This window comes from Macaca fascicularis, chromosome 8 (assembly GCF_037993035.2).
Source record: "Macaca fascicularis isolate 582-1 chromosome 8, T2T-MFA8v1.1".
NCBI classification, from domain to species: Eukaryota; Metazoa; Chordata; class Mammalia; order Primates; family Cercopithecidae; genus Macaca; species Macaca fascicularis.
The window spans coordinates 22743667-22763144 of NC_088382.1; the positions used below are offsets into that span (position 1 = coordinate 22743667).

The 19478-nt window shown below is 43.3% G+C and overlaps 1 protein-coding gene across 22 annotated transcripts in view; it reads right to left on the bottom strand.

Annotated features, from left to right (window-relative positions):
- CSGALNACT1 (chondroitin sulfate N-acetylgalactosaminyltransferase 1) overlaps positions 1 to 19478 on the bottom strand; it is a 360001-nt gene that overhangs the window by 270371 nt on the left and 70152 nt on the right. For 2 of the 22 annotated variants that reach the window (XM_074000403.1, XM_005562713.4), the window contains exon 1: positions 12734 to 12864. The exons of 18 other annotated variants lie outside the window; for them this stretch is intronic. In XM_074000403.1, the coding sequence (XP_073856504.1) occupies positions 12734 to 12741 (8 nt within the window). In that variant the 5' untranslated portion in view covers positions 12742 to 12864. Of the gene's footprint in view, positions 1 to 12733; positions 12865 to 12956; positions 13253 to 19478 lie in introns of those variants that run through there. 2 more of the 22 variants (XM_045397982.2, XM_045397980.2) reach the window with 2 other exon arrangements.

Consider the following 19478-nt stretch of genomic DNA (forward strand, 5'->3'; position numbering starts at 1 on the left):
AGATCTCATGGAACTTCTTCCTTCTTTAAATCTATAATAAGGCTTTCCTACTCATCTCAGGCACTGTTTTTACACTTATAATCCCACTTCACAGAGTTCAGGGACTATTCTTAAATGACCTCCACAATCTCCTTCAGTGCCCACTGCAGTACCTTATAACTAGTAGAATCTCAGTAAGTTTTTATGGAATTGAATAATCTGTTACATAAAATCCTGCTTCCTAAAAATCAATCTGTATTCCCTGAATAAAAATTGTACCATTTTAACAGCAGAAGGTTATTGCAGTCAAGTTATACCCTGAACTTTATTAGCTTTTTAAATATTAATAAGAAAATGTCATTACATGTATGTACATACATACATAATGCCTACATACATACATAAGGTGCTCAAATCACTACCCCTATATATTATTCTTATGCCATCTCTGAAGGGTCAGAAATGAAATTTATTTTATATGCAGAAAACCAAGGAGTAACTAATAAGTATGTGATATCAACCTTCAGACTAGAAATGCTTATGCACTATTGAAGACAAAAAAAAAAAAAAAAAAAAAAAAACCCAGAAAATAGAAACCTTCTCTCAAGCAGCTTGTCATTTGCTTGTAGAAAAAAAGATAACACATGAGACAAGTAGAGCATATGTGCTTAAAGCATTTCTATGGTTTCTGTCCTAAAATAGATTGAGCCAGATTCTACTTGGCTTCCAGCAGAAGTAGCTTTTGGCCCCTTTGGTTAATGTCCATTGTAAATATGGCTCCCCTGAAGCTCAGCTCCAAGAACTGCACTGTGTGCTTGGCCTACTCCACAAGGGCCATGGGGACTCAAGGGAGGACAAGGCCAGAGTAGTCACAGAAGACCTTAAAAGGAAGTCAAGACTCAAACTGGCATCTGACGAAAACAGAATTTGAAATGGTGACCAGGAAAAATACAGCCTAGAAAGGAGACAACAGAAGCCAGACGTGGAGATGGTTATTACCAGCATTAGCCCAGAGTGGAGGGCATGAAGAGTTAAGTCAACAGACTGGCCTGAAGGGTGTTGGGAAGAGCCAGGGTGGAATGGGAAATAGAAAAGGCAAGGACAGGCTCAAAACCCAGCAGTCAGCCAGGCACAGAACCCATACCAGACCCTGAAGGTTCTAAGATGGCCCTCAACAATATTCTCTACCTGCAACTGGAAGGCTTTGAGTCTGCTCTCTTCAATCCTTTATTCAGCCATTCCCTACAGATGAACTAGTTAGGTCTACAGGAGAAATTCACAGGCAACAATGTTGTTCTCAAGCTCTCTCTAATTACAGAAGTAATCCATGTTTATTATGGAAAATATGGAAAACCCAGAAGTAAAATTTAGAAAGTTAATGTCCACCAATGTCATAATCCAGCCACATTTCCTTCACTCATTTATTCACCAAGTACAGTACTTATTAGAATCTGCTATACCCCATATGTTGTTGTAGGCTTCTGGGATACATCGGTGAACAAAACAGACAAAAATCCCTGCCCTCCTGCAACTTATATTCTATTAGGAGAGAAAGATAAAGATCATTGATATAGACAAGTAAATGTCAAGTACGTTAAAAGGTAGTAGGGACAAAGGAAAGAGTAGAGCAGGGTAAAAGGGATTGGAAATGCCGGGGTGGTGGGGGGAGCTACAAACTTAGGGGATTCAACTCGCTCTAAATTGAGAATATAGATTTACCAAATTGAGACCCTACTGTTTTATTGACTTTTTCCCACTTATTATATAGTGAGTATATCCCCAAGCCATTATATATTCTTTTGCAACATAACTTTTAATGACTGTAGAGAATTCCATCTCATGAATGTACCATATATGAACCACAATTAACTGTTCTACTCATTTGGGCAATTAGATGCTTTTTTAAAAAGCTATTATAAATAATGCTCCCATTTCCTTAAGAGAAACATCAAGAGGTACATTTACATAGAATTTGGTACAAATAGTGTCAAGGCTCATGATATACTTGAGCTGCATAGGGCATCAATATCTTAAAGCAATGTGCTCAGATTCTTTTTCTCCCTCTCTGTCAAGGTTCCTGCCTCCCACACATGGCAATGTTTTCCATCAAGCTCACGGAACTTCTTCGGCTTTCCCATCTCTCCATCAGCTTCTCTGTATATCCAATACTCTATACATCAGAGGAGAACTCTTCCTTAGACGCCTAACACAACAGTGGGAACACAGAAGAACATGCAATACCCATTAGATTCATAAATGAAAAAAAATAATTGAGTATTCACAAAACACTCTGGCTTCCATACAGCCAGGGAGATGCTTGGCAATGTTTCTCTCCTACCTTTCACCGCAGGGAGTGAGTCATATCTCAGACATATTCAGCATCTCTGTAACAAGACTGCTAAGTAATCCCCTTAATGCCTTTAGGATGCTGGAAACCACCATTCAACCTGGACAGCTAAAGAATATTATTAACTACCTAATGTAAATGCTTAATGGCAGAAAACCCTTGCATTATTTTCCTTCTTTCCAGTCATTTATAGATGAACACTTATATAATGCCTTATACTGGAAACATAAATGAAAAGCATCTTTTTAACAGTTCATAAACCAACATTCCTAATTAAATTCCAACTGTAGCATTATTTAGCTGCTGCTCTTATCAAAAAGAAACTTATTTTTATACTGTCACGTAAAGAGGAAAAAGCCTGAAAATGATTTGTAGAAAAGTTGGCAAACAAGAAAATACTGCCCTCCAGGAAAAAAAAAAAGAAAAGAAAGAAAGAACAGGATACATCAGTTATTTATCACTTGCAGCTGGTTCAGTATGGGTTCATGCTACTGAGTGATAAGAGTTTCATTGTTTAGCCAATGGAAGCCTCTGAGTTGTAAGCAGTCTATCTCACTGCTTCTAAAAGTCTCAACATCCTCCTTCCAAGGCCCACTTTTCAGAGTTTGAAGTGAAATCAAAGAGCCATCTCAAAAGATTTCCTAATTTATAATGTAGCCTTAGAACAAGGGGCAGATGTCCTCTTACACACACCAGTAGTGAGAACACATACCCTGGGGTTACAATTGTCCTTTCTGGGAAGAACCCACACAGCCATTCATCCACTGCAGTAAAAATGGACTCCAATGCAAGGATCAAAGGGGATATGGGACTCAGAGCCTTCACTGGGTTTCCAGGTTTGAGTACTGGTGCTATGTAACTACTGCAGCTTCTCAACCAAGTTGGCTGTGCTTCAAAGGCACTGAAAGTGGAGAAGGTGAAGACTCTAGGAACAGCAATGATTGTTTCAACTTGCTCATGCTCAGGGCTTCAGATGCGTGTGACAGCTCTTTACTTTGTCATTCATGATCATGAGATTTGGTCACAGCAAGCAAAGATGGCAGGGATAATGAGACCACAAGATGGCAGGGATAATGAGACCAAAGTTGCTATGTACAACGTGCTCTCAGCTGGCTTCCACACTGTTACACACCACTGTTGTCTGTCTTCAAGATGCACCACAGGAGAAAAGAGTGAAAGTCACGTATATTTCCATCTGTGATTCCCATAGCTAACTTGAGAAATGATCTGCTGGGAACCAAGCAACCCAGTCCCAGTATGTAAGAGGTAGAAATGAATTCGTCTGCTTCCACTATGTGCTAATGTTCCATACCCCAAAGACGGGCATGTGGATGTCAACATCTTAGCACACTTGTTACCATACTAATTTCTGTAGCATTCTATTGAAAGAGTTTAAAACAAAATAGAAATTAATGCATCAAATTCCTTTTTGCAAAGAAGTACTTGTTTGTCTTTTGGTGTACTCAATAAATATTTATCAATCAATAAATATTTATTGAGTTCCTATCCTGTTCCAGGCACTCTTCTAGGCACCCAAAATACATTACGGAAAAGACAAATGCAGAGAGCTCGTCATCTAAGAGCTTAAGGGCAGAAGGCACACAGATATCTAAGAAGTCAGGTCTGGTTGGGCAGTGGCTCACGCCTGTAATCCCAACACTTTGGGAGGCCAAGGCAGGCAGATCACTTAAGGTCAGGACTTCAAGACCAGCCTGGCCAACATGGCAAAACCATGCCTTCACTAAAAATACAAAAAATAATTAGCCAGGTGTGGTGGTGGACACCTGTAGTCACAGCTACTCAGGAGGCTGAGGCAGGAGAATGGTTTGAACCTGGGAGGTGGAGGTTGCAGTGGGCCAAGATAGTGCCACTGCACTCCAGCCTGGGTCACAAAGTGTGACGCTGTCTCAAAAAAAAAAAAAAAAAAAAAAAAAATTTCGTAAGTGAGATCTGATGAATGCAGTGAATAATGCACAGTATGAGGGGGATCAAGAGGAATGGAGGTGGTATCTGAGCAGAGATCAGAAGATGAGTGACAGATAACCCTGCAGATATCGGGGGGTAGAAGGAAGAAGGACAAAGACCCTGAGGCAGAAGAATGTCAGATTCAAAGGTCAAGGTGACTGCAGGAGCTGGGTGGTTACAGCCAGAGGAGGGAGAAGAGCAGTGGGAAAAGGCAGGAATGGGCAGTAGGGAGAGATGACCCTGCCATCTGAGAAGTCACTCCAGGGCCCGAGCCTTTATCCGCAGTGGAATAGGTAAGCAGTGATTGGTGGAGGGCAGGGGGGTGAAATAAAGCTTGACACAATCTAACTTACCACGAGGTGAAGAATAGACTGAAGGGAAGTAATTGGGAGCAGGGAGGGCAGTTAGGAGGCAGTCATGGCTCTGTATGTGAGAAATGATCTCCTGGAAACAGGAAGAAGTTGTCTTGTTATCAGTGTATTTTGGAAAAAGAAAATCACAGTTAGCTAATGGCTTGGATTTGGGTATGAGAATGAGAGGGGTCTTGGATGAATGCAGAGTTTCTGGCCTGAGCAATGGAAGGAGGGCATTGCCCATCTTGAAGCAGGGGAAGACCAAGGGAGGAGGTCAAGAATCCAGTTTAGACTCCAAGTTGAGATGCCCAATTGACATCTAGATGAAGATACTGACTTCCGGGAAGAAATCCAGGCAAGAAATACAAGTCTGGTGAGAGGTCCAGGCAACAGAGATAAATCTGAGAGTTGCCAGCAGGGTATTTAAAGTCATGGAACTATCATGATAAGTGCCCAGGACAGCCATTCTTCCTCTGATTACAACTAGAAATTCTCAAAATACAAACAGCAACTACCTGAGAACTAGGAAAACAACGCAAAACAAAGGCAGATAGTAGAGATGAGTCAAACGTTGGCAAAGTCACCTACAAAGGGGTTAATTTCATTCCCCCACTTTCCCTGCTCCTACTTCTCTAACAGCTTTGCCCCAAGGGTGGGCACCAGTCACAGAGGCCCACAGTCAGATAAATCTTACAGAAACCAAAGAGGAAAAGGGATTCTTATGAATCAGAAAATGAGTGGAACCACAGAGAGGAGTTAGAGAGACAGATCCTCTAATTCTTCTCACCCCCATCCCTGCCCCCCACCCCGAGACGGAGCCTCCTCTGTCACCCAGGCTGGAGTGAGTGCAGTGACGATCTCGGCTCAATACAACCTCCACCTCCCAGGCTGAAGTGATTCTCCTGCCTCAGCCTCCTGAGTAGCTGGGATTACAGGTGCACACTCCCATGCCAGCTAATTTTTGTATTTTTAGTAGAGACAGGTTTCACCACGTTGGCCAGGCTGGTCTCGAACTCCTGACATCATGATCCACCCACCTCTGCCTCCCAAAGGGCTAAGATTACAAGCATGAGCCACCATGCCCTGCCCCATATTTCTATATATGAACCCCCACCCCACTCTCCCCAAGGTCTCAGTTTCATCCAAGTTGCTCGCCGGGTGGGCAAGACACATTCAAAGTGATACCGCAGAGACCTGAGGACTGAACCAAGATTCACACCAGGGCCTAAAACTCAGAGTAATCCCTGGTGATACAAGTTCAGACAGACCCAAAGTGGAAAGCCAGGGCTTTACAAATGTCAACTCACACTGGAGCCACCACCCACAGAGAACGAGAAATAACTACTTGCAGCCTGAACCTAACCACAGTGGATGGTGGTTGTCTCATTTAAAAAAAAAACAAAACAAAACTCCCAGATTACAAAGTGACGCAGAGCTTACACAAGATAACATTCACAATGTTCAGGACAATGCACAATTACTTAAGGTATAAATAACTAGAGAAATGTCGCCAGTTTCCAACGGAAAAGACAATCAACAGATGCCAACTCCAATATGACCCAGATGTTAGAATTATCAAGCAAAGGCTTTAGAGCAGCTATTTTAGCTATGTTCCATAAGGCAAATGCTCTTGAAATAAATGGAAAGCTGGGCATTCGTGGCAGGGAAATAGGAACTATAAAAAAGAACCCAATGGAAATTATAGAACTGAAAACCAGAATATCTGAAATCCAAAATTCACAGAATTGTCTTGTAGCAGAATGGAGAAAACAGTCAAGAAAAGTCAGTACTTGAACATCAACAGAAATCATTCTATCTGAAGAACAAGGAATAAAGACTCAAAGATTATAGTAAATTCAGCCTCAGTAACTTGTGGAGCAATATCAAAAGATGTAATACATGCTGTGTAATGTAAGAAACAACAGAGGAAGAAATAAAGACCAAAAACAAACATTTGCAGAAACAGTCATGGAACTTGGTGAGAACACCTGTAAATTAAGCAAGAGGAGGAAAGAAAAGCCCCAGCAACTGAGCAAGTGCTGTCTACTGTTTAGACATTGGCAAGAGGAAGAGAAACCATCAACCCAGACAGGATTGGAAGGATCTTTCAGGAAGACAACTGGGAGGCTCGGTACTAGAACCAAAGAAAGAAAATCAAGAAGAAAGGAGTGAGCCATCATGTCCAACGCTACTGATAAATCAAGTCCCATTAGAACCGAGAGCAACCAACCATTGGGTTTGACAATAAAGAGTTATTAGTAGCATTGACAAGACCAGTCTGGTAAAGGACTAGAGACAAAAGTCAAACTAAAGAGGATCAAGAAAGGAAAGGAGAGGGAGTGTAGAAAATTATTTCAGTAAAAGGGAAGAGAGAATGGAACAGAAACCAAACAGAGGTGGGTTTGAGAATGCTTTTTTCTTTTCTCCTGAGACAGAGTCTCACTGTCACCCAGGATGGAATGCAGTGTTATGATCTCTACTCACTGCAACCTTGACTTTTCAGGCTCCAGTGATCCTCCCACCTCAGTCTCCTGAGTAGCTGGGACTACAGGCATGCACCACCATGCCTGGCTAATTTTTTATATTTTTTGTAGAGATGGGGTTTTGCCATGTTGGCCAGGCTGGTCTTGAACTCCTGACCTCAAGTGATCCTCCCACCTTGGCTTCCTAAAGTGCTGGGATTACAGGTGTGAGCCACCACGCCCAGCTGAGAGTGCATTTTGTAAGATGAAAGATATCTCCGTATGAGATGATACAGTAGAAAAGAAAAACTAATGGTACCAGGACAGATGGACCAACATGAGAGCCACAACCTTGAGTAAGTGAGAAGGACAGGAGCTAGCACACAAAAAGGGCAGGCCTTTGGCATGTGTAGCACTGGAGTATGCACATTTTAGCTAGAAGGAAATCAGTCTATCAGTTCAGATGTGGATAGGTTTGTAAATTTAGTATTGAATGCAAATACTGTCTTCACAATGTTTGTTTGTTTTGTTTTGTTTTGTTTTTGAGACGAGTCTCGCTCTATAGCCCAGGCTGGAGTGGCTGGATCTCAGCTCACTGCAAGCTCCGCCTCGCGGGTTCTCGCCATTCTCCTGCCTCAGCCTCCTGAGTAGCTGGGACTACAGGCGCCCCCCACCTCGCCCGGCTAGTTTTTTGTATTTTTTAGTAGAGACGGGGTTTCACCGTGTTAGCCAGGATGGTCTCGATCTCCTGACCTCGTGATCCACCCGTCTCGGCCTCCCAAAGTGCTGGGATTACAGGCTTGAGCCACCGTGCCCGGCCCCACAATGTTTTTACTTCAGTGAAGTAAGAAGCCAGGTCACCAGCTGATATTAAGGAAAAGTGAGATGTTGAAGGTTGAGGAGAAAGGAAAAGTCACTGTGAAAAGCCAGAGTTTCCGGACTACTAGGGAAATGGGTAATGCAGAAATTCAGCAGTATAGGTAAGATTCCTTTTAGGGAACGTTGAAGGTCACAGATGACTTCCATTTTCAAATTGTCTGAAAAACAATTAGAAGACTGTTTTTCAATAAAACAATTACTGGCCAACATAGTGAAACCCCAACTCTACTAAAATACAAAAAATTAGCTGGGTGTGGTGGCGGGCACCTGTAATCCCAGCTACTTGGGAGGCTGACGTGGGAGAATCGCTTGAGCCCAGGAGGCAGAAGTTGCAGTGAGCAGAATCGTGCCACTGCGTTCTAGCCTAGGCCACCCTGAGACTCTTATCTCCAAAATAAAAATGCATGTGATAAAATGATTACCCCACTAAATGCTACTTAGTCATACTATAAATACATTTCCTAAATCATTTCCTCAGGGACTAATCCCAAGTTTTAGGGAATCACTACTAACCTTAACATCCAGCATTCCAGGGCAAAAAGGCCTAACAAGAGGTATGGAGATGTCTCTGCATAGAGACCCCTTTAGAATTAGTGTGTAATACTGAAACCTAACCAACAGGCCAAGTCTTCAGATTGGGACTCCAGACTGAGAATTCTTCAAATAACCAATGACGGAGTACAAAAAAGATTCCAGGAAAATCAGGAAGGGCAACTATTACAGAAAACTCGGGCTCATTTTGTCCTCATAGCTAAGCAATTACTGATTGCCTTTGACGTAAATGCAAGTCAGGCACGTGATAGGAAATGTAAATAGGCTCCAGGAATGTCCCTGTGTCCCCAGCTCATTAAGCAGAGAAGAAAGTCCAAGACAAACGGTGTAAAGGGAAATGTCAACAATAAAGTCATCACTGGTGGGACCTCAAGGCAGCAGAGAGGAATCACAACTAGATCCTGCAATACAACAAATCAAAATCTTAGGAATCTTTTTTACAAAGCAGAAATTCTATATGTTTTGACCCATGAAGGGGAGAGCTTCAGCATACGAAACAGATCCCTCTGGAGTAATCGGAAGTATGTCCAAATGAGGGAGGAGGCATCCAAAAGGACAGGAAGACCCGGTAAGTGACACCAATCAGGGAAGACCAGAAAGCCCTCATTATAATGACAATAACTACAACAACAATAGAAACCAATACAATTAGTGATTACTAACGGCCATCCCCTGTGCCGGGAGCTAGACTGTCTCCTCTCACATCAAGTAATCCTGACATAAAGATTAAGTAGGAGGTATCATTATCCCTATTCTGTGGATAAGGAAACAATCTTACAAACATTATGCAATCAATACTGTAGAAAATTTTCATAACGTCTTGAAAAACTTTCATAATTATTCTATGTACAGGAACTCTTCTTAAAGGTAAGGAAATTCAAGACAGCAGCAAAGCTGTAAGAAACTTCCTCTCAGGTGCAGTGGCTCACACCTGTAATCCCAGCACTTTGGGAGGCCGAGGCACGTGGATCGCTTGATCTCAGGAGTTCGAGGCCAGCCTGGGCAACATGGTAAAACCCCATCTCTACAAACAAAATACAAAAATCAGTGGGGTGTGGTGATGTGCACCTGTAGTCCTAGCTACTTCGGAGGCTGAGATGGGAGAACTGGCTTGAGCTCAGGGAGGTCGAGGCTACAATGAGCCATGATTGTGCCACTGTACTCCAGCCTGGGCAACAGAGGGAGATCCCACCTCAAAACACACACACACACACACACACAAAATAAAGAATTCCGACAATTTAACCCATATACAGATCAATCTCATTTTAAGGTACTGACACAGTATGCTGACAATGCTGATCAAATACCCCTGTAGCCACCTTTAGAAAGCTAGGATACTCTCTATTCTTCAAATAGCCTTTCATTCTGTGCACACAGGAAGGTCCAAGCACCACCTGCTGTGACTCAAGGCAGTCATGTGCCATCAGTATGTGCCAGCTACCCACAAACAGGTGCAGGTGCCCAAACTCCTTGGGTTATGAAAACGCCACTCTTAGGTTCTGACGTACAAGAGGTTGGAAGAGGAAGCCCGAGTCCCGGAAAGACTTTACCTTTGGCTTTACAGAAATAACTTCGCACTCTCTGATCTCAATTTCCTACGCTGTAAAAACGAGGAATGTGCACTCAATTCATAGACCTTCCGAGCTGGAAGGGGACCTACATCCCGGCTTAGAGTAGATTCAATTCATTTACAGGTTCTCATGGACACAGCACCCTTCCAGTGGCAGAATTCTAAAAATAGCCACAACAAACTTTAGTTTTGAAAGTTTACTTACAAATCAGTTGCTTGAAATTGGAAATACACTTCCCCACAGGAATAATGTTATTATAGATTTCTATGTCAACCTCCAAAAGCCTATTTCACTTGTAAACTACCTAAATATAGTATACTTGGCCCCCTGTATCCATGGGCTCTCCATCCATGGACTCAACCACAGATCAAAAATATTTGGAAAAATAAAAATTAAAAATAGTGCAAATATAGGCCTGGAATGGTGGCTCATGTCTGTAATCCCAGCACGCTGGAAGGCTGAGGCAGGTGGATGACTTGAGGTCAGGAGTTCCAGACCAGCTTGGCCAACATGGCAAAACCCTGTCTGTACTAAAAATACAACTAGCCAGGTGTGGTGGCATGTGCCTGTAATCCCAGCGACCTGGGAGACTGACACAGGAGAATCACATGAACCCAGGAGGTAGAGGTTGCAGTCAGCAGAGATCATACCACTGCACTCCAGCCTGGGCAACAAAGCAAGAATCTATACCCTGCTCCCCCATCCCCCAAAAAAGAGAGGATAGTGCAAATTTAAAATATAGTATAACAACTATTTCTTACAATGTATTTCAACTAGCTCTTACAGTGTATTAGGTATCACAAGTAATCTAAGAGACGATTTAAAGTAGTCATGTGTCACCGAATGACTGTGATACGGTCTGAGAAATGTGTCATTATGCAATTTCATCACTGTGTGATCAGAAAGCACTCACACAAACCTACGTGGTATTCGATTTTTATTTATGTATATTTTGTCATGTGGAAAAATATCATTCCAGCACCATTACTGAATATCAACCATTCTTCCTACTTGATCTGCAACTCCACTCTCTAGAGCCATGTCAGGTTTCTATGCATGCCCCATTATCTTATGGGACCACAGCCTTGTGTATATGGTCCATTGTTGATGAAAACTGCTATTTCATTGTTGATGAAAACTGTATAGACTGTACACAAGAGGACATGTGTAGGTTACATGCAAATACTACTCCACGTTATATGAGGGACTTGAGCATCCAGATTTCAGTATTCACAAAACTCCTGGAACCAATCCCCTGATGATACGAAGGGACGACCTTACTCCTATAACAGCGTCCTAGCAGCTCATTGGGATGCTAGGAAAGCACGTCCCACCTCCCTGCAAAGCCCCCACTGCCCCTGCCAAGCCACCGAGACCAAGCAGTGGGAAGAAATTCACAGCAAGGAAAGGAACCTAAAGTAAGAATGGAAACAGTATTCCTGCCTTCTGGACAGGAATTGAATGGGTCCAAGAGGTTGAGGCAAAGAATGAGAAGCAGACCAGCAGATCCACAAAAGCAGCGGGAGAGAGAGGCAATGGGGAAACGGTGCATCTGTCCTTCGTGCCCCCAACCCCATTGCTGGCTCCATCACAGCAGACTCCTGTCACCACCAGCACAACATTAAAAGAACTGGGGACCTAGGGACCTGGGAGGAGAGGTCAGAGCAGGTTTAAGACAAGTCTCCTGGGTCTGCATCAGGTAAGTGGTACATCTGCAGGCCTACTGCCCAAATCCAGAAGTAACAAATGGACGTTTCTAAAACCATCATTTGGTATGTCCAAGGGTTCCTACGCTTGAAGCGCCTAACCTCTGCCCTTCCAGCACCTCATCTGGCCTGGATGTGGCTCCAAGTTCCCACTAGCTTCCTCAACTCCTCCCGTCTCTGTCCCCTGCCCTGGGAATGTCAGGCTGAGCCAGAGTCTGGGCCCATGCCCTGGGCACCATGCTCAGAAGGCACTGCTCACCTTCTCTAGCCACATCATGTCATGAGGCAGAGTTCACAGGGCCCCCAAGACATGCTCACCTGGACACCACCCCACCTTCTGGGTCACACTCAGATCTCCCTGGGGCCTTCTGCTTTACCTGTCCACGTCCATTTTCCGAAAGGTGAAGCACTTCACCAGTCTGCACAGGAGAGGTTGTCTGCAGGGGTGTAGACAGACTTGGGACCTGTGGCCAGGGATGTCTACCCCTACCGTAGAAAGATTTTGGCAAAGAAACTGGAGGAGTGTGAGAATTCTACATCGGAGTCTGGCTTCCAGGCTGTTGGGAAGGTTGTGTTTATTTACCAAGATGGCAGCACAGGACCTGATTTTGAGAGATCTTGACTTAGAACTTGGAAACAGCTACTTAGACACATGGAATGTGAGCCTCTGTTTGTACTCCTGCCCCCGATCCAGCAAGTGTTAGGAGCGGGCCTGTCTCTCCTCTCCCTGCTTTGGGCCACTAGGCAATGTGCCCAGAAGGTCTAATCAGAGTGTTTGCTAATGAGTTCGCAAGCTCACTGACTTCCCTTCCCAGGGCTCTTCTTAATTAGAAATAAAACAGCTCCCAGCACTCCCCAAACAGAAAGTTCCCGCAAATTTCACACCCAATAAAGGCAACTTGCCTCTGCCACTCACCCACACATGAGATCAAAAAGAGGACGCCTGTCGTCACCCCTGCCCAGCGACTTAGGGTCTTTCCCGGTCTTTGTTTTCAGTACTCTACTCCCACGGTTTCCACCTAAGGAGAGCACTCACTGATGTACACTGGGACTTCAGAGCCCACAGATTGTGTAAAATATTCAGGAAACAACAGTCAAAGCCACAAGGAAGGCACTGACGCAAGTCTTGGGTTACTCACCTCTGTGTGATCTGGGGCCACACCACCGCACAGCCTGAGCAAGGCTGCGGATCCCGGGACAAGCCCGTCTGCCGAAGTTTGAGGTCTGGTTTTAAGCAGCCCTTCCGGCCAGCACAGATAACACTATCCTTTTCTGCATTCAGGGCCAGTACACTGCAGTCAGCAGCCCTCATCGGTCCAACCGCAGACCACTGTCAAGCAACCCCATGACCATTTGTGAAATCCCAAGCACCTATGCTTATCCATTGCTAGTTCAGTTTGCTGCATTCCTTCATACACTGAAGAGCAGGTAGAACGAGTTCACCCTGAATACACCATCCCTTTAAATGACCCTGGGGACCGTGATTTGCCACTGCCAGACAGGATGGACAGGGGAACAGATACGCAGCTATGTGCGATCACAGGACATAATGGAATGAAATGTCAGATCAGGGATAGGATTTGTTCTGTGCTGCAGTTGAATCTGTGCTACAGAATTCACACTTGGTCAGCCTTTTCCACGATGTGTAAAATTCTACAAGGTCTGTGCGGCGTCACCTTTACTCTGCTTTGCTCAGCCACGATCACTGTGATTGGGAAGCCCGCCCGTTGCCACATGACCCTTGCCACTTCCCACAGCCTGGAGGCCAGTTGTCATGGCGTTTTATCAGGATCTTGGTCATCAGAAAAGACTCTAAAAATGGGTTTCAGAAAGTAGAAGCAAGGTAATAAAGCTCTGAAAATTGAAAAACCATTAGAATTACTAAGCGTTTGGTAAGGTGTCAAGTTCTAGGCGGAGCTTGCAGTGAGCTGAGATCCGGCCACTGTACTCCAGCCCGGGTGACAGAGCGAGACTCCGTCTCAAAAAAAAAAAAAAAAAAAAAAAAAAAAAAATAGCCTTTCTACACACCAACAGCAGCCAGTTAGAAAAGATGGTGGAAGAGGGCTCTACAGTCCCTTTTGTAACAGATATTAAAAATAACTACCTAGAACTGATTAAAAATTTGCCAAAAACACATAAAAACATACCAAGCACATGAAAGGAAAATGGAATAGACAGACCATACACCTGGAAAGCAATTTATTATATAGATCTGGAGTCTTTCAAAATTAATCTAAAATGAATATTACTCTAATTAAGTCCCAAAAGGCTTTTTTCTACAGCTTGGCAAAAATGATTCTTAAGCTTTCATAGAGTAATAAACATAAGAAAAGTCAAGGAAGTATTATTTTTTTTTTAAGGAAAAGCTTTTGAGGGAAAGATGGCAATACCACATTCTACCAAATATGAAAATACATAGTAAGGCCAGGCGTGGTGGCTCACGCCTGTAATCCCAGCACTTTAGGAAGCCGGGTCAAGTGGATCACCTGAGGTCAGGAGTTCAAAACCAACATCCACAACATGGTGAAACCGCATCTGTACCAAAAATATAAAAATTAGCCAGGTATGGTGGTGCATGCCTTCAATTCCAGCCACGAGGGAGGCTGAGGCAGGAGAATTGCGTGAGCCTGGGAGGTGGAGATTGCACTGAGCAGAGATAGTGCCATTGCACTCTAGTCCAGCCAAGAGAACTTGACTCCATCTCAAAAAAATAAAAAAAATACATAATAAAGCTCAATGATTCAGTAATAACCTAGCAACAGATAGGCAGATCAATGCAAGAGAACAGAAAATCCTGAAACAGATCTAAGAATAAATAATTTAATATATGGTAAAGGTGGCATTTCGAATCAATGGGAAAAGGTACATTCATTGACTAAGGTATCGAAGCAATGGGTTAAGATTTGTAAAATAATTGTATCTCTGCTCCAAAACATTCACCAAATGAGACTGCAGACCTAATAAAAATAAACATCAGATTATGAGAATAAAATACCAGTATTTATAGTATCTTGTAGTGGGATAGGAATTGTCTCACTCCTGCTGGGGTAACTCCCCATAACACCAGGGCTCTCAGTTCCAAAGAGAAAAACTAAAGAGATGCCTCCTCCCCTCCCCACTCCCCTGGGACCCAGGGTTTGCTCCCTGAAGGTATCCAGCCACCCTACGTCCCACTCCTCCTGGGAGGTTAAAGAAGCTTAAACAGCAGGGCCCCTCCCTGTACTGCCCCTGGGAATGCAGAGTTCTGGAGAGGGAGGAAAAGCCAGGTTCGGATCAGGAAGCCTCTCCATGTAAGCCTTTCTGGCCAACTGACTGAAAAGAGTTCAGAAGAAAAAAAGAACCTGAATCTCCAAAGTGTCAGTCATTTGTTCACTTTTCTCATTCTAAGTAAATATTTACTTTGGCACCTAATTTCATATCCATGTTATATGCTTTCTTTAAAAAAAAAAAACTGTCAATTTCAAGCTCCTCAAAACCTGGATCCATCCCTGTTCCCACACTATCTGCTGTAACAGTGCCCACAGATTCTGCCGTCAATCTCTCTTGCTAAGTTCTCATTAAATAACTATACATTTGTAACAGGTGCATTTATGACTACGGTAAAGAGTACAAACTTCAAAATTTGAACTTGGGGTAGCATGATGAGATCAGGTATGCAAAAATGCTAAGAACAGTACTGAATACATGGCAATAAAAACTAACAGAAAGAAGGCATGAACAAATATGTTAAAGTGCTTATTCCCAGTTGGCAAGATAATGGGAGTCTTTTCTTCACTTCTTATTTCTATTTTCTAACTTACCAGCAATGAGCACATAAGGCAGGTATGTCCCTTCAGCCCAGGAGTTTGACACCAGTCTGGGCAACATGGCAAAACCTTGTCTCTACGAAAATGAGCTGGGTGTGGTGGCATGTGCCTGCAGTCCCAGCTAATCAGGAGGATGAGATGAGAGGATTGCTAGAGGCTGCACTGAGTCACGATTTCAACACCGCACTCCAGCCTGGGAGACATAGCATGACCCTGCCTCGAAGACAAGACAAGAAACAAATAAAACAAAAAAATTATTTGAGGACGCTCCTAATTAGCATTAACTAGTTTTTAAATTAGTGTTACATGGTTCTTTAAAAGGAACAGTTTCAAAGTACAGTGCCCTGAACCATCAACTTTAATATGATTTTGAGAGCTGGGTTCTCATGCTGTTATGGGCTGAAGGTGCCCCTGATGGATTCAGACAAGATGGAAGGATGGTCCCTCCCTCAGTACAGATCCTGCTTCTAGGTCATCATTCATTTTCTGACTCTGGCAGGCAGGTATTTCAAGGCACGGCATTTTGCCACCAGGCTAACCTCGACATACCAACGAGAAGGAGTGCGTAGAGATGGTTTCGGAGTCAGGAGGCTTGAGTTAAAATTCTGCTTCTGCTAGTTAACAGCCATACAACCTCGGGCAAATGACTTGACTTCATTGAGGCCATCCGATCACCTTGTAAAACTTGGGTAGTGCTATCCACCCACACTCATGTATGGCAACAATCGCATACACACACACTCTTGGTGGAGCGTGACGTGTTCCTCAAGCAGGAAGATTACAGCGATAGCTGCCCTTACAGAAATGACTACACGGACCAGTCAAGAACACAATTAATTCTTTTTCTCCAGTGAATTGACCTTGGCGGATGGAGATGTAACTTCAGGGTTCTGCTTTGCTCTACAGCCAGGGGACTGACAAGGACACGCCAAAAGCAGAGCCATAGAGTCAGAAACAAATGGTCATGCAGGGGACACACAGGGTGGTCTCCGTGTCAGCCAGGATTCTTGATAACAAGGGATGGACTCAACATTTACCAACTTAGAAAACACTAGAAGAATAGCAAAAACTCACTCTTACTTTATCCACAGGAGACAGCATTCAGGGGGTTCAAGGAAACCCACCAGGTCTCAGGAGCAACAGGAGTCTTGCTGCCACAGCCACCAACACAGTCTAACAGGCTTTCCTCTTTGCACTGCTCACTTCAGGTTCAAAGTTCCAGGAAAATGCACCCAGCTGGCTGTCCTGGGAGGTATGTCTGTGCCTAGCCAGAGCCAATACCTGCCTCCCACCAAGACTACCCATAAAAGGCAAGTCCCAGGAACTGAAATAATAGCAAACCAAAAACAAACTCCACTGTGCATAAACATTGGCCGCATAGAACTTCAATTCCTCGGCAGACTGGAGCTTTTCACCACTTCTCCCTTGTGCCTAGATAGGATAAAAGAACACAAGCTGGACAGGGAGGGAACATTCAGAAATTTAACAACCTCAGAAGGGAACATTCAAAAATATAACAACCCCAGAGACGGATACCATCCACCCTGTAACTGCCCTGGGAAAGTAACAGGCGATGTCACGGAGTCATCACGGTTGCCGCACTAGAGATAGGACTTCCGGCGAGTCACATCTCTCTCCCTTCTCTGACTCCATGGCCAACAGTTTAACAACGTCTCCCTCTCAAACTTGGCACAGAGCTTTCCATCAGGACAAAATCGTACAGAATACAAAAGCCCATATGCTAGGAAACGCAAGCAACAGAGATCTGTTTTTCAAAATGCCCTATATAACTTCAATGTTATGATTGCGGTTTGGATCTATTCACGGTCTTGAGGCCTGTTTGCATTAAGAACTGCAAAAAAATGTGCACAGTATGACAGTGTATTTGTGATATTTGTTCTACCAGAATGCAGTCAATACATCATTGAGGCCTCAAAACCACCAATAAGCTTTTACTCTAGTTGGGTATCCTACCCAACCTCTGACAGATTCCTCAGCAAGACATTTAACAATCAATCTCTATCTATGATCACTTAAACAGACACACTTCCTCTGCTAGGTAGAAAAACTGAGGTAATCAATGTCTCATCCTCTGACCCTATCAGAGGTTTTGCTTCAGAAAAAGAGTATAGCTGCTCCAAAAGAGGTGCCTCACTAAAATATATACATGAATATCACAAAAATCTCAGTGTACAATGCTGTACAGACATGATGCAAATTACTAAGAAAAATGAAATTAACTACAATGGAATTTATTTTCATATAGAAGTTAATTAGCACAAACTATAAACTGGATTATGTTACTCTCTCCATATTGTATGCCTTGGGCCATTACCATACTAATATGATTAATTCCTGAAATATCAACCGTCTCTCTTGTGTCAGAGAAAATTTGACTTTTAAAGACATGCAGCTCCAGAAATGAAATTCCACCCCCCTATTATCAACTTTAGTCTTTACTGGTCTTTACTCTTAAGAAAGAAAAAGACTACATAAAGATAGTACTATTATTACTGTGTCTATTACAACTGTAGATCATGAAGCAAAAATTATTGCAATTTTTCAATGCCTGACACTTACAAGCCAATTTCTTGGAGAAGTCAATAAATGGAAAAGTGACTGAAGCAGATACTATATGACCCTCAGAGGAAAAAGAATCAAGTTTCTGATAAAACGTAAACAGCCACACTGACCTACAGGACGACTAATAATCAGTTTCTCACATCCGTGTTGTGGTTTGCAAGGTACAATTCACCATTTAGAAAGGGCTTTACAGGAGTCATCAATCTCACAGCCCTCATCTCAGAACATCCCTCTGAAGTAGGTGTTCATTTCCCATTTTACGCACGGCCAGTCGACACCCCCAGAGTGAACAACTCTCTGACTAAATCAATATTTGGTGCCTGGAGACATCAGTGGGGCCTTCTGAAGCCCTGTGTCTTCCTATGGGCTGCTTTCTTCAAGGGGTAATTTAGGGAAATAGATCGAGTTGATTGGTGACATCTTCAAGATCGGGGTGAGGAGAACAATTCGTACCTATAGGGACGTCACCACGGTTGCTGCAGCATCCATCCACATGGGAGACTGATTTTGTAAAAAAAAAATCTCCTTGGTCTAATGTAAAACAAAATGGTAGATGAGGGGCCACACCCTGAAGGGGAAGGAAAGGGGTCACACAGGTGGTGGGCAACTGCTAAGTGACATTTTTGTACAGGTGGAATTCCTTTGTTCTAAAGCAAATGTTTAACCAGTGTCCATTGTATATGTGCTGTGCCACGACCCCTGCACTTAAAACCTAGAAATCATGTCACATACATGATAGAAACAATGCCACCTTATACTTTATATTGGCTCCTACCCTTCACCCTATTCTGTCATCTTTATTTAAAAAAAAAGAAAAAGAAAAAGCTGATAAAATAGAAAAGAATATGAAAGCTCTCTCAGCCCACTGTATCCCTCTCCCTTGTCTCAGCTAAGCATTCTGAGAACATCGTCTACACCTGCTGCTTCCACATCATCATCATCTCCCAATTGTTCCCAGTAGTCTGACTTCCATTCCTACCATCCCAACAGAACTGCCCTTGCCAAGCTCCTCCACATCCACCATGGTCCAAAGATAATGAACACTGCTCATTGATTCCTATCTGGACGTGCAGTCATGCGTGTCCATGTAATTATGGATAAGAGAGTGGTCTCACCTTAGCAACAAGTCATCAATCTTTCATTTAGAAGCCACAGTCTGGCTAGGGTAAATGTTAATGAAAGGCTTCTAATGGAGTATGGCAGTTTTAAAACATATCAAAATATTTTATTCTCCTCTTAATCTATCTCCTATTGCCCCCTGTGCTGCAATCT